The sequence below is a fragment of the Euleptes europaea genome, chromosome 8, assembly GCF_029931775.1.
Source record: "Euleptes europaea isolate rEulEur1 chromosome 8, rEulEur1.hap1, whole genome shotgun sequence".
Classification (NCBI taxonomy): Eukaryota; Metazoa; Chordata; class Lepidosauria; order Squamata; family Sphaerodactylidae; genus Euleptes; species Euleptes europaea.
The window spans coordinates 4,190,560-4,204,850 of record NC_079319.1 but is presented as its reverse complement, the minus strand read 5'-3'; the positions used below and the strand labels follow the sequence as shown (position 1 = coordinate 4,204,850).

General features: G+C 47.9%; 1 protein-coding gene across 4 annotated transcripts in view; it reads left to right on the top strand.

The window, feature by feature from the left end:
* The first annotated feature begins 8,839 nt into the window (after positions 1 to 8,839).
* Positions 8,840 to 14,291, top strand: part of LOC130481408 (adhesion G protein-coupled receptor B1-like) — an 85,588-nt gene continuing 80,136 nt past the window's right edge. For all 4 annotated transcript variants that reach the window (XM_056854021.1, XM_056854019.1, XM_056854022.1 and 1 more), the window contains exon 1: positions 8,840 to 8,955. In XM_056854021.1, the coding sequence (XP_056709999.1) occupies positions 8,953 to 8,955 (3 nt within the window). In that variant the 5' untranslated portion in view covers positions 8,840 to 8,952. The remainder of the gene's footprint in view (positions 8,956 to 14,291) is intronic.

The window sequence follows — 14,291 nt, the reverse complement described above, 5'->3', positions numbered from 1 at the left end:
GGGGAAGGTAAGGTGATTGTGAGCCAGTTGGATTCTCCCTTAAGTGGTAGAGAAAGTCTTGAGTAAAAACCAACTCTTCTTCTTCTTCTTCTTCTTCACCAGTTTGCATCTGAAGTTGTTGTATTCAAGGGAGAGGTTGTGGGCATATATTCATTCCATTTTGATCCCTCCTTTTATGCTCTGAAGATATTCAGCTGGCCGACATGCATTAGATCCCCAGGCAGTCTGTCATTCAGCCTCTGCTCAGCACCAGCCTTACCTACTTTCGACAAGGTGGTTGTATTCAGTGCTGAACCAGATGGGAAACCAGCCTCCTGTTTGTATCTGTGCAAATGTTTTAAACTGGGGCATCGACAGAGATACACGTTCTGGGTCAATCGTCCTAGCAGAACGTCCCCAGGCCTTCTGTGGACTGTCGCGGGTAACTCAGTTGCAGCTGTATTTATGGTGTCTGGAAGTGATAAACCCCATTCCTCATCCGGGATAATCTTCTGGGCATTTAGCGAGCCATATGCTTCATTTTGACGGTGATCTGCATTTCTTGGTGCAGCGGAATGTGGTTACTGTTAATTAAGCCATCAGACTGAAAGCTGAAACACAAGCCCCCCACCCACCCCCTAATTGGTGGATGGTTCACTGATCTTATCATCTGCACAGAGCTTTAGTTCAGTGAGACTTGCGAATGGAAGACAACCTCCTTCATTCCTCCCCCCATCCCCCTTTTCTCAGCCACTATACCTAATTGTGAACATGGCCCAAACTGCAAACTGTTAAATCCACAGCTTAGGGCCATGTACGGAGAGGGGAGATCTTTCTACAGACCTGGTGGGGGGATGCACCCAGGTGTGCAGAAAAATCTTAAACATTAAAAAATGGGGGTGTTGTAAAAAAAATAAACAAAATGGAGAAGTATGGTCTGCACTTGCCAAAACAATAAAAAAGAAAGAAAAAGAATGCACAGTACTTGGTAGAGAGTACAGTTGTGAAGGGATGACTCAGGCAACAGAGAAAGAAGGGGCCAATAGGGATGGGGAGGGGAAAGGAGGCAATGCCGCAGGAAGGCGAGGGAACGAGCCAGGCGAGTAGCAGTAGAGGGAGGGGCCGTGGCTCAGTGGCAGAGCATCTGCTTGGCATGCAGAAGGTCCCAGGTTCAATCCTCGGCACCTCCAGTTAAAGAGACCAGGCCAGTAGGTGATGTGAAGGACCTCTTCCTGAGACCCTGGAGAGCCGCTGCCGGTCTGAGTAGACAATACTGACTTTGATAGACTAAGGGTCTGATTCAGTAGAAGGCTGCTTCACATGTTCATGTGTGTGTTCACAAATCATGTGGCAACAGTGGTGGTAGACGGAAAAGACAGGAGACAGGAGAAGTGGGAGGAGGTGGGAAAAGCTAGGGCTCAGAAAGTTGTAGGAGGAAGCTGGGATCGAGGGGGTAGCTCTTCCCTCGGTGTGAGTTCCCTCGCAGGTCCCTGCTCATATAGTCATACTCTCAAAACAGCTGGATGCTAAATTCTGTCCTCAGGTCAGCCAGTTCCTTCAGTATGATTGTGCAACCAGGAGGATTTGAAATTGAGAAGTCCCCCTACAGACAGATCATCTCCCCTCTCTGTTTGCTTCCATGCCTTGGCTACCTGGATCAATAACTATCTCCTTGTTTTTTTTTCTTGTTTTTTTTAAAGAGATAATTGAATAATAGCTGCTAATCTGATTAGGGATTCTTTTCTGCCAGGTCAGCCAACTCACCAGCGAGAGGCTAAATCAATGCCTCCAAGAATATGGGAACTAAAATAAAGTTTTCATTTTTTTAAAAAAAATAATGATATGTTATTTCTTTTTAACCCTCCTTAGCTCTATAGGGTCTATAACATGAAGCAATGTGGCTGGGTGCCCTGCGTTCAAGGGTGACTACATTGGCTATTTATAAATTTTATGTTTTAGTTCATTTATACCTCTCCTTTCTCCCCAATGTGGACCCCAAACACCTTACATTGGTCTCCTGTCCTCCATTTTTATCCTCACAACAACCCTGTGAGGTAGGTTAGAATCATAGAATCATAGAGTTGGAAAGGACCACCAGGGTCATCTAGTCCAAACCCTGCACAATGCAGGAAACTAACAACTACCTCCCCCCCATATTCCCAGTGACTCCAACCCTCCCCCCGCCATGCAGGATCCCACAATCAATGCACTCCCGACAGATGGCCATCTAGCCTCTGCTTAAAGACCCCCAAAGACGGGGACTCCACCACCCTTCGAGGCAGCACATTCCACCGTCGAACATCCCTCGCTGTCAGAAAGTTCTTCCTAATGTTTAGGTGGAGTCGCTTTTCTATTAGTTTAAATCCATTACTCCGTGTCTTAGTCTCTGGAGCAACCGAGAACAAGCTAGTTCCCTCATCAACATGACTGTCAGCTCTAGTCCCATGATAATCCCATAAACAGACATCCGTAGACAAGTAGTCCAAAAGAGAGTTGATTTATTGGAAAATCCACAGGTTAACAGAAGCTAAGAGCCAAATGAACACTAATGAAAACTATAAGCACGGTACAGGGCATATATGAAAGAGCATAGGGGGTAGATCTGGATGCCATGGCTGTCAGGGAGGTAGGATTCTACGGGCATTCCCACACGTTGTTTGCAGGGCTAGAGCTGGCCTTGGCCAGCACCTGGAGAAACCACAGCATCCTTTTCTCAGGCCATGCCTGATAATGACATCCCTTCAAATATTTAAACATGGCTATCATGTCTCCCCTCAACCTTCACTTCTCCAAACTAAACAAACCCAACTCCTTACGTCTCTCCTCGTAGGGCAGGGATTCCAGACCCTTGACTATTCTGGTCGCCCTCCTCTGGACACGCTCCAACTTGTCAACATCCTTCTTAAATTGTGGAGCCCAAAACTGGACACAGTATTCCAAGCGAGGTCTGACCAATGCAGAATACAGTGGTAGTATTACTTCCCTTGATCTAGACACAATACTCCTATTGATGGTTAGGCTGAGAGTCTGTGACTGGACCAAGGTCACCCAGCAAGTTTCAATGGCAGAGTGGGGATTCGAACCTGGGACTCCCAAATCCTAATCTGTCACTTTAACCATTACACCATGGCATTTTGATTTCTCTTCTGCCTTATGTGACTAAAATCCATGGTTTCCTTTTGTGGCATTTTTTATTTCCTCACCACCCAAACGTTTTCGGTAGAATGAACACATTTGTCAACATCATTTGTACGTCAATAGATCAATACTACACATGTATCCTACATATAATGCCATACATCTGAAAACTGTGTACAAAACACGCCACCCTGAGCACACAGTATATTGGATTTACAAAACAAATAGAATGAAATTGAAAGCATTATTTTAAAAAAGCAATCGAAAATGACTGTTTTGATCCATGAACTCACTGGGCGATTCACATCAACTACTTGCTGTTTCTTAGTTTCAACAAAAAATAAAAGGAAGAGGGAAATGTGTGCGTGTGCGTTAAGTGCCGTCAAGTCCCTTCCGACTCATGGCGACCCTATGAATCAATGTCCTCCAAAACATCCTATCCTTAACTGCCTTGCTCAGGTCTTGCAAATTGAGGGCTGTGGCTTCCTTTGTAGAGGGAAATGGTATGACCAAGTATAACATGAACTGAAGTTAAAACAGGGTTCCAGCCTCCAGGGTGGTGTAGCAGTTAAGAGGGGCGGTTTGGAGTGGCGGACTCTGATCTGGAGAACCGGGTTTGATTCCCCACTCCTTCACATGAGCAGCATAGGTTAATCTGGTGAACTGGATTTGTTTCCCCACTCCTACACATGAAGCCAGCTGGGTGACCTTGAGGCTAGACACACACTCTCAGCCCCACCTACCTCACAGGGTATCTGTTGTGGGGAGGGGGAAGGGAAGGTGATTGTAAGCCAGTTTGATTCTTCCTTAAGTGGTAGAGAAAGTTGGAATATAAAACCAACTCCTCCTCCTCCTGCTCCTCCTCCTCCTCTTCCTCCTCCTCCTCGTCGTCTTCTTCTGCTTCTGCTTCTTCTGCTTCTTCTTCTCCCACCAACTCATGGCGACTATGAATCAATGTCCTCCAAAATGTCCTATCCTTAACAGCCTTGCTCAGATCTTGCAAATTGAGGGCCATGGTGGCTTCCTTTATAGATAGGATTGCCAGGTCCCTCTTCACCACCGGCGGGAGGTTTTTGGGACAGAGCCTGAGGAGGGCAGGGTTTGGGGAGGAGAGGGACTTCAATGCCAAAGAATCCAATTGCCACAGCAGCCATTTTCTCCAGGGGAACTGATCTCTATCGGCTGGAAATCAGTTGTAATAGCAGGAGATCTCCAGCTAGTACCTGGAAGTTATGCTGTGTCAGCCAAACTAACAACAAAAATAAGGCAGCACACAGGCTCTTATCTAACTAAACACTTATATTAAACACACAATCAAATCCTATATATACCATATACAAACGTGAAGGTGGAGTAATTCAAACAAACATACATGCTCTACAATCCATACTCAACATACACTTACAAATAATACATTCATAAATTGCGTAAACATGCTGGCAGTAACAACAGCCCCGAAGTAACATGCGGGTGCAAAGTTTAACGGAACAAGTCCCAGGTCCGCAATGCGGATCCCTTCCAAAAAGGACGGATGCAGATTCTAGATATTCTCCTGCGTTTCGATAATCTTCTTCAGCTGTCCGTTATAAGATGCAATGGTACAAAAAAATTGTCTCATATATGAAACAAATTTGTTCAGACCTCCGAGGGTTCCAAGTATTCCTTTCCATAGGAATATAGTGTACAGGGGAACTGATCTCTATCGGCTGGAGATCAGTTGTAATAGCAGGAGATCTCCAGCTAGTACCTTGAAGTTGGCAACCCTATTTATAGAGTGGGTTCCTTTATAGAGGGAAATAGTATGACCAAGTGTAACATGAACTGAAATCAAAACAGGGTTCCAGCCTCCTTCCCTAGTTCTAAAGAAGCTGAGGGTTCCTTGGATCCCAGCTACGAAGGAGGTTGTAGTCCAAAAACTGTTAGGTTCTGAGGTGTCATTCCTTGTGTGAGCAGATTACTAATGAGGGAGAAGCCTGCCTGGAAGACAGCTTGCCCGTCAATTCTGAACTTCCACTGAAGCACGGAAGGGTGCCTGCTACTCTAAACCCTTCCAATTTTTTCCTGTTTGAGAATGCCTGCTGAAGGATTTTCACGTGGGCTGCTAGATTTGTCATGTTTCATGGTTCAGTTCCCTGCCCAGGGTCTTTGCAAGTGAAATTTCCGAGTGGGAGAGAAAATGCATCTTGTTTCGAGTGCACACACGCATACACATGAATGCTAAACCATGCAGTGCCCAGCCAGCCCTTTTTTGCACCACCACTGTGTGTTATAGAATCATAGAATCATAGAGTTCGAAGGGACCACCAGGGTCATCTAGTCCAACCCTTCACAATGCAGGAAATTCACAACTACCTCCCCACACACAACCAGAAACCCCTACTCCATGCCCAAGATGCCCTCCCTCTCATGATCTGCCTAAGGTCATAGAATCAGCATTGCTGACAGATGGCCATCTAGCCTCTGCTTAAAAACCTCCAGGGAAGGAGAGCTCAGCACCTTCCGAAGAAGCCTGTTCCACTGAGGAACCGCTCTAACTGTTAGAAAATTCTTCCTAATGTCTAGACAAAAACTCTTTGGAATTAATTTCAACCCATTGGTTCTGGTCCGACCTTCTGGGGCAACAGAAAACAACTTGGCACCCTCCTCTATATGACAGTCCTTCAAGTACTGTTAAGTGCCATCAAGTTGTTTCCGACTTATGGTGACCCAGTGAATCCAAAATGTCCTGTCTGACAGCCTTCTTGCAAACTTAGGGCCATGACTTTCTTTCTTGAGTCAATCTGTCTCATTGTGGGTCTTCCTCTTTTCCTACTGCCTTCAAAGTTTCCTAGCCTTGTTATCTTTTCTCGTGTGTATTGTCTTCTCATGACATTGCATGAGGGAAAGCCTGTGGCTCAGTTTGAAGAGCATCTTCTTGGCATGCAGAAGGTCCCAGGTTCAATCCCCGGCATCTCCAGTTAAAGGGACTAGACAAGTAGGTGATGTGAAAGACCTCAGCCTGAGACCCTGGAGAGCCGCTGCCGGTCTGAGTAGACAATACTGACTTTGATGGACCAAGGGTCTGATTCAGTAGAAGGCAGCTTCACACGTTCAGGTGTTCCAGGCAATAGAGATAAGTTCACCTGGAGAAAATGGCCGCTTTGGACATTGGACTCTGTGGCATTGAAGTCCCTCCCCTCTCCAAACCCCGCCCTCCTCAGGCTGCGCCCCAAAAACCTCTTGCCAGTGGTGAAGAGGGACCTGGCAACCCTAGTTGTAATAGCAGGAGATCTCCAGCTAGTACCTGGAAGTTGGCAACCCTAGGAGAGCCAGGCATTCTGTCCTGATATCCTTGGAGGACAACAGGCATGGATAGATTAGGCGGGTCTAAGACAAAAGGTTGATCTGTGAAAGACAGAAGAACGGACGTTCCAACATAGTTCTACCGGCAGCTGTGTGGCAGCCAGAAATTCAGTAGGTGTGGCTGCCTCCTCAGTCTAGTAGGGGAGGACTACAGGCTGCATCCTGTTGAACTTCTTCCTGGGGCACAGTTATTCTAAAGTATTGGTGTCCTACCAGGGGCTGGGGTTAAGGAAGGACATTGGGTGGGCGTGGGATGGTTGTGTGCCATTTGGGGGGGGGTTAAGATGCGTTGTGAACAGTGTGGCATGGGAGTGCTAGATGGGAGTGTTTGTAAAAGGAGAGCAACGAGTCAGACAGATGGGTGAGGGTTTTTTGTTGTTGTTGTTTTAGCAATTGAATATGTGCTCGTGAGAGATATTCTGGCTGAGAAGGAATGTGGGCCAATGTAGATCTGGTGCGTTTGTGGGTGTGTGAAAGAGACAGAGAGAACTCTTCCCGGCTGCTAGTGGCTCCTTGTCTTTGCAGGACAATCCAAGAAGGAAGTCCCAGTAGGCACCTGTGGTGGTCCAGTGTTAAGGACCATTTCACAAGTTACTTTTCGATGTGCACACCTGAGATGCTTGAAGTTCACACCTAACCATATCATGTGTTAATGAGAGAAACACTTTTTTGGGGGGGACACTTCTCTCATGCAGGTGCGTACTTCATGGATAGTTGGCACCTCATTGAGGAGTGTTCTCCTGGTGACAAACCTACGTTTCCTGTGCAAAGGCCCTGAACACCCTCTGCACATGGAGTGAGTGTGGGCGTGTGGACAGCTGTGGGTGAGGGCGATTGAAGCAATGTGGAACTGTGCGCGTGTTTCATGGGGCGGGCGTCGTGGGTTGGAGAGCAGCCTGGCTTTGTTTGTGGCCAAGGTGATGCGTCAGCCAGCATCAGGGCGTTTCGACAACTAAGCGCAAGAGTCTCAGAGAAAACTTACTGAGATTTGTGTGCATAACGGCGAGGCATCAGCAGCCGTGTGGCCGGCCGCACGAAGCAAGGAAGGGGAGGACGGAAGGGGTGCATTGCCAAAGGGCTTCCGCACAGGGCCCTTACGCGCGGCCTTTTGTGGGAAATGTATGTCATCGGCCGGGGGTGCGTTCTTTGAGAAGGCGCAAGCGAGCATGTAAAGGAGTGATGTTCCAGAGGTCCGAGAAGGCCGTGTTGGAAGTGGGAGAGGCTGGTCTGTCACACTAAATTAATCACCTTCTGAGGGGACCCCGCACCTTGAGGTATGCTATTCATGGGAGGGTAGCTAAACATATATATATATATATGTATCAATATATATATCAATATATATATGATATATATATATATATATATTGATATATTTATATATATATATATCAACCTGGATATCCCATCTCCTGTTTAGATCTCCTGTTCTTGAATGGTTCTCATCTCAAACAATATGGACTCTGATTGAATAGCTTGATTTATTGGATTCTCAGATGTTTCTAATATGCATATAGACTTTTTGATGATTGATGTATTGATGTACAATTGGACAATATTGTGTATGCTATATTGTGTGAGCAATATTGTGTATGGGGAGAGGGGCTGTAGCTCAGTGGTAGAGCCTCTGCTTGGCGTGCAGAAGGTCCCAGGTTCAATCCCCTGCATCTCCAGGTAAAGGGACTAGGCAGGTAGGTGATGTGAAAGACCTTTCTCTGCCTAAGACCCTGGAGTACCGCTGCCAGTCTGAGTAGACAACAGTGACTTTGATGGACCAAGGGTCTGATTCAGTAGAAGGCAGCTTCCTGTGTTCATATGTTTGGTAGGCATTTATGTCAAATATATATCTATATACTCTTTAATTATGTCTTTTTAGCTACCCGGGCTGTTATTTTTGATAATTCATGGGAGGGGGCGTACTGTCAAGGAGAGTTTGGCCAGAGGGAGCCGTGGAACCGGGATTGTAGGCCTGGCGGGGCACCATGGGGGGTGTTTTGGAGACGAGACGGTTGTGTTTCTTTGGGTGTGCGGTGCTTCTTGCGGAGGGGGGGGACGCGACATCGGCGTGGGCTCCATCAGGTGTGTGGGAAGGCTTTGTGTGCGTGCCTCTCCTGTTGTGTCACTGCCAGGGTGCCGTTGTGGGGGGGAGGGCCGTGGACAGTGTGGGCACCGGGGGTTGGCTGTCGCCGTGCTGTTTTCCTGTGGCAATTTGTTAGTGATGCTTGTTTTTTCTCTCTCCCTCTCTCCCTCCTGTCTTTCTTTCTCCCCCTCTCCCCCTGCGCGTGTCTCTCCCTCTGCCTCTCATCCTCTGCCACCCCTCCTCTCTCCCTCCACAGACCCTCCTCCTCTTCCTCCTCCTCCTCCTCCTCCTCCTCTCAGCTGGGCTCCTGGTCCTGGCGTGGCTGCCGAACGGTCCCGGTCGATCCCTTCCGAACCAAATGCCTGTGTGACAGGATCTCCACCTTCGCCATCTTAGCTCAGCTCAGCGCCGAAATGGTAAGTGCTGCCAAGGGAGCATCCCGAAGCAGCCGAAGGAAGGGACCCGCGGGGGATGCCAAGGAGGTGGAGAGAGAGAAAGAAGGAGAGGGAGGGAGGCAAAGAAAATGGTCCAGCGCGTGACATTTCCGTGTGACAGGCAATTGCCAGGCGGCCGCGTTTGCGCGCTTGCGTGTGTGGACGGCCAGGCTACCGTGTGGGCAACTGTTGTGTGTTGTGCATTTGTATGTTGTGTGTGTGCATATGCATATATATATATATATATATATATATATATATATATATATATACACACATACACACACATATACATAAACATAAACATAAATATATATATGCCTTGCCACCCTGATAAAAAGGGAGTAGATTTGCATCGTGGAGAGCTATGACCTAAATTGTAGCAATTAAAGACGAAAATAAACCCTCAGCTCTTTGCTGCATCGAAATGTCACCGTTGCCTTTCATCGAGGTCAGCTTGCAAAGATGCTTTTCCATCACCGCCAACTGTTGGGCCCCCTCCCCGGCCCCCTTCCCCGCTGATGGCCAATGCAGTTTTGGCCGGCTGCCTGTGCCAGGGGAGGTGGATGGGGTGTGTGTGTGTTCTGCCGGTTCCTTGGATTTCTATAGGGTTCAGGCCTTGCGCTTTGAATGTGAATGGGCGTCCGGGCAGAAGGAGGAATGGCGGCGAAGTGGGGTTAGGAACCTAACTGATCCCTTGTCAGGAGGTTTTCGCAGTGTCCACTAATCCTCCCGGCCCCCTCTCCGGGGTCCTTTTGTGAGTCTGGCTTTTGTCTGGACCCCTTTGGGCCTCTCCTTGTCGGCGTCTTGAGAAAGGGGTCAAAAGTGTGTGTTTGTGCTTGTAGAAGAATAGCTTCGGGTACTTAAGGGACTCTTAGGGTGAAAACGCACGGTCGCTTTATCCTCCTTTAATCCCTGTTTTAGCCAGGAGCGGACGCACATTAGGCGAAACGCATGTGTTCGATCCTGGCTGAATCCTGGCTGAAACAGGGATTAAAGGAGGATAAAACGACCCTGCGTTTTCGCCCTTAGAGAATAGCCAGACTGTGGTTTTTTGGTGGGTCGGCCTTCAGAATTGGAAGGAGGTGGCTGGAGAACCAGCATGGTACAGTGGTTAAGAGCAGCGGACTCTAATCTGGTGGACTGGGTTCGATTCCCCACTCCTCCACATGAGCTGTGGACTCTAATCTGAAGCACCGGGCTGGTTTCCCCACTCCCACACATGAAGCCTGCTGGGTGACCTTGGGACAGTCACAGTTCTCTCCGAACTCTCTCAGCCCCACCTGCCTCACAAGGTGTCTGCTGTGGGGAGAGGAAGGGAATGCATTTGTAAGCCGCTTTGAGACTCCGTAAAAGAGCTGGCAAGGTGTTGTAGTTAAGAGCGGTGGACTCTAATCTGGAGAACCAGGTTTGATTCCCCACTCCTCCACATGAAGCCTGCTGGGTGACCTTGGGCCAGTCGCAGCTCTATCTCTCAGCCCCACCTACCTCACAAGGTGTCTGTTGTAAGGAGAGGAAGGGAAGGAGATTGTAAGCCAGTTTGAGACTCCTTAAAGGTAGACAAAAGCGGGTTATAAAAACCAACTCTTCTTTTTCTTCTTCTTCTTCTTCTTCTTCTTCTTCTTCTTCTTCTTCTTCTTCTTCTTCTTCTTCTTCTAGGTCAGGGTTAAACAGATTGTGCGTGGACTTTGTAAAAAAAAAAGATGCTTTCAAAATTGTGTATGGATTTGTGGATGCCTTTCCCCCAAGGACACCTAATCCCTTTCCCCTCCTAGACTTTTTTCCTTGGCTGTGCCTTTCTTTTGGTCCCATGGGTGACCCAGTCCCACCTAGGGCAGCTCCTTCAAAGCATGGGGCCCACTATTTTGGCCTTGAGTTCTTGCAAGGCCCTCCCCACAATTCCCTGGTTTGGACCCCCTCTCTTGACAAAGATGGCTTCCTTTCAGGAAGGGGAGAGGGAGCGAAGAAGTGACGGAGAGGGGTGGGGAAGGGGGGCGCTGCCGGGGAAGGCAGGTTTTTCTGAGATGAAGGTTTGGTTTATTATTAGAAACACTAATGTATTTGGTCCACTGGTTGCCATGGAAACATCTGCACTGAAGTGGCTTTAAGGATGCAGCATCATCTATGCGGGCCTCAGCCCAAGGCAGGTCCATACCCTTCTGGAATCACAGGCCTCCCATGGTGCATGAGGCCTTTGGGTTTGGGACGGTGTAGCACTTTTCAAGGGCCCAAGAGCTGACAAAGAAGTCCTTGTGGAGTTCTCCAGCATGGTCAGTCGAAAGCAGTCCCGTTGTCTCCCTCACCTTAACTGCTCTGTCTTGAGCAAATATGTATATACCTGTTCAGATGTTAAAGTCCCTGTCAACACTCATGCCCTGACCTGGATGACCCAGGCTAGCCTGATCTCATCAGATCTCGGGTTGGCCCCGATTAGTAGTTGAATGGGAGACCACCAAGAAAGCCAAGGGTCATGATGCAGAGGCAGGCAATGGCAAACCACCTCTGTTCATCTGCCATGACCTGGATGGGCCAGGCTCACCTGACCTTGGAAGTTAAGCAGGGCTGGCCATGTTTAGAGGAAGGGCCATGGATCAGTGGTATGGTATCTTCTTGGCATGTAGAAGATCCCAGGTTCAGCCCCCAGCCCCTCCAGTTAAAGGGACTAGGCAGGTAGGTGATGTGAAAGACCCCTGCTTGGAGACCATGGAGAGCCTCTTCCAGTCTGAGTAGACAATACTGACTCTGATGGACCAAGGGTCTGATTCAGTAGAAGGCAGCTTCATGTGTTCATGTGATGGGAGGCAATGGCAAACCACCTTGGTTAATCTCTTGCCTTGAAACCCATACAGGGGTTATTTATTTATTTATTTATTTACTTACTTACTTACTTACTTACTTACTTACTTACTTACTTACTTACTTACTTATTTAATACTCCACTCTCCCCCAGCCAAAGCCAGGCTCAGGGCAGCTCACAACAAGAAATTTCATATAATAATTTCATACAATAAGAGCCAGCGTGGTGTAGTGGTTAAGAGCGATGGCTTGGAAGGGTGGACTGTGATCTGGAGAACCGGGTTTGATTCCCCACTCCTCCACATGAGTAGCAGACTCCAACCTGGTTCACCAGGTTGGTTTCCCCACTCCTCCACATGAAGCCAGCTGGGTGACCTTGGGCTAGTCACAATTCTCTCTGAACACTCTCGGCCCCACCTACTTCACAAGGTGTCTGCTGTGGGGAGGGGAAGGGCAGGTGATTGTAAGCTGGTTTGAGTCTTCCTTAAGTGGTAGAGAATGGCTGCATATAAAAACCAACTCTTCTTTTTATGTTGCCTCCTGTCACTAGTATTCAGAGGTTGACTGCCTCTGAATGTGGAGTTTCCTTTAGTTATCATGCCTTATAGACACTGGTACAACTATCCCCTATTAATCTGTCTAATCCTTTTATAAGAAAACCTTATAAGAACACCTTAAAACAGCTATCTCTGACAGAACAGGCAAGCTGTGAGGTTCCCTGAGCTGCAGGCCTCATGGCAGGGATGGAAGTAAATGTGGCTCTTTCATAGGGTTGCCAGCTCCGGGTTGGGAAATAGCTGGAGGTTTTTGAGATTGAGCCTGAAGAGGGTGGGATTTGGGGAGGGGAGGGAATTCAGTGGGGTATGATGCCAGAGTCCACCTTCCCAAGTAGCCATTTTCTCCAGGGGGAGTGATCTCTGTTGCCTGGAGATCAGTTGTCATCCCAAGAGATCTCCAGTCACCACCTGGGGGTTGGCAACTCTACTCTTTCGGTTGATGGTAATTGCAGATTTGGCTCTCAGCAAGCTGTGGAGTACAGCTGTTTTAATAGTGAGTACCACCATCCCATCTGTCAGGGATGTTCTGCCTTTGGATATCCTAGAGAGCCAGCATGCTGTAGGGGTTAAGAGCAGTGGTTTGGAGTGGTGGAGTCTGATCTGATTAACTGGGTTTGATTCCTCACTCCTCCACATGAGTGGCGGAGGCTAATCTGGTGAACTGGATTTGTTTCTCCACTCCTGCACATGAAGCCAGCTGGGTGACCTTGGACTAGTCACACTCTCTCCGCCCCACCTACCTCACAGGGTGTCTGTTGTGGGGAGGGGAAGGGAAGGTGGTTGTGAGCCCGTTTGATTATTCCTTAAATGATAGAGGAAGTTGGCATATAAAAACCAACTCTTCTTCTTCTTCTTCTTCTTCTTCTTCTTCTTCTTCTTCTTCTTCTTCTTCTTCTTCTTCATTGAGAAGGAGAATATATAGTCTAAAAAGTCCCTCCCACCCTTAGCATTGCAGGCCCAATAGCACAAGAAGTACCCTCAGGGAAACATTTCATATGGAGACAGGGGCATCTGATCGGAGCCCTCCAGCAGGCTTCCTACATATATTTATTTATTTATCTTTAGACTTATAGACCACTTTCTATCCCCAGCCAGGGCCAGGCTCAGAGCTGTTCACATCAAGGAAAAATCAATACATAATAAATACACTGGAAAATTCAATCTTAGTTAAAATATTAATTTCAATGTTTAAAATAATGTAAAACAATGGTGCCTGGCTATCTACACTCAGGATATCTCTGTTTCTGAGATTTAATGGTTGGCAGCTAGACAGGGCTTTCTCTGTTGTGGCACCTGCTCCTTGGGACACCTTGTTGAGAAGGATTTTTAGGAAGGTTTGTATCCCCAGGGCTGGATCAAGGGGCGGGGAGGGAGCAGGTGCCCCGGGTGGCAGGCAGAGAGGGGGGCGGCAGCAGGAGGTGGGAGAAGCTCAATTGCCCAGAAGAGATGGCTCATTCTGTAGCATGCACACTCTGTCCCCCCGATTAGGCTGCTGCTAGGATAGTCCCATGAAAACATCTCATTTTCAGGGGAGGTACTTAGCAAGTGCAGTTCATGAGAGCATTTTGTACAAATCATGGGCTTTTCAGGACAAGTGATGCGTGCTTCTTGGTGGCTAGATTTGAGTCCGGTAGCACTTTAGAGACCTACAAGATTTTCAGGGCATGAGCTTTGGTCTGGAGATCAACTGTAATAGCAGGAGATCTCCAGGCCCTACCTGGAGGTGAGCAACTTTAGTAATTGTCATGTTGATTTGAAATATGTATTGACTGACTTTCCCCTTTTCCCATACTCTGGGGCTCTCTCCCATTTTACCCTCTGGCCAACCCTAGAGTGTTGATTAGGCTATAGGATAGTGACTGCCGCAAAGCGGCTGATGAAGGGAACGTTGACTCTCACCCTGGGCATCTTTTGGGGCTCTAAAGTGCTACTGGACTACTTCTTCTGCAGATTAATGTGGCTGGC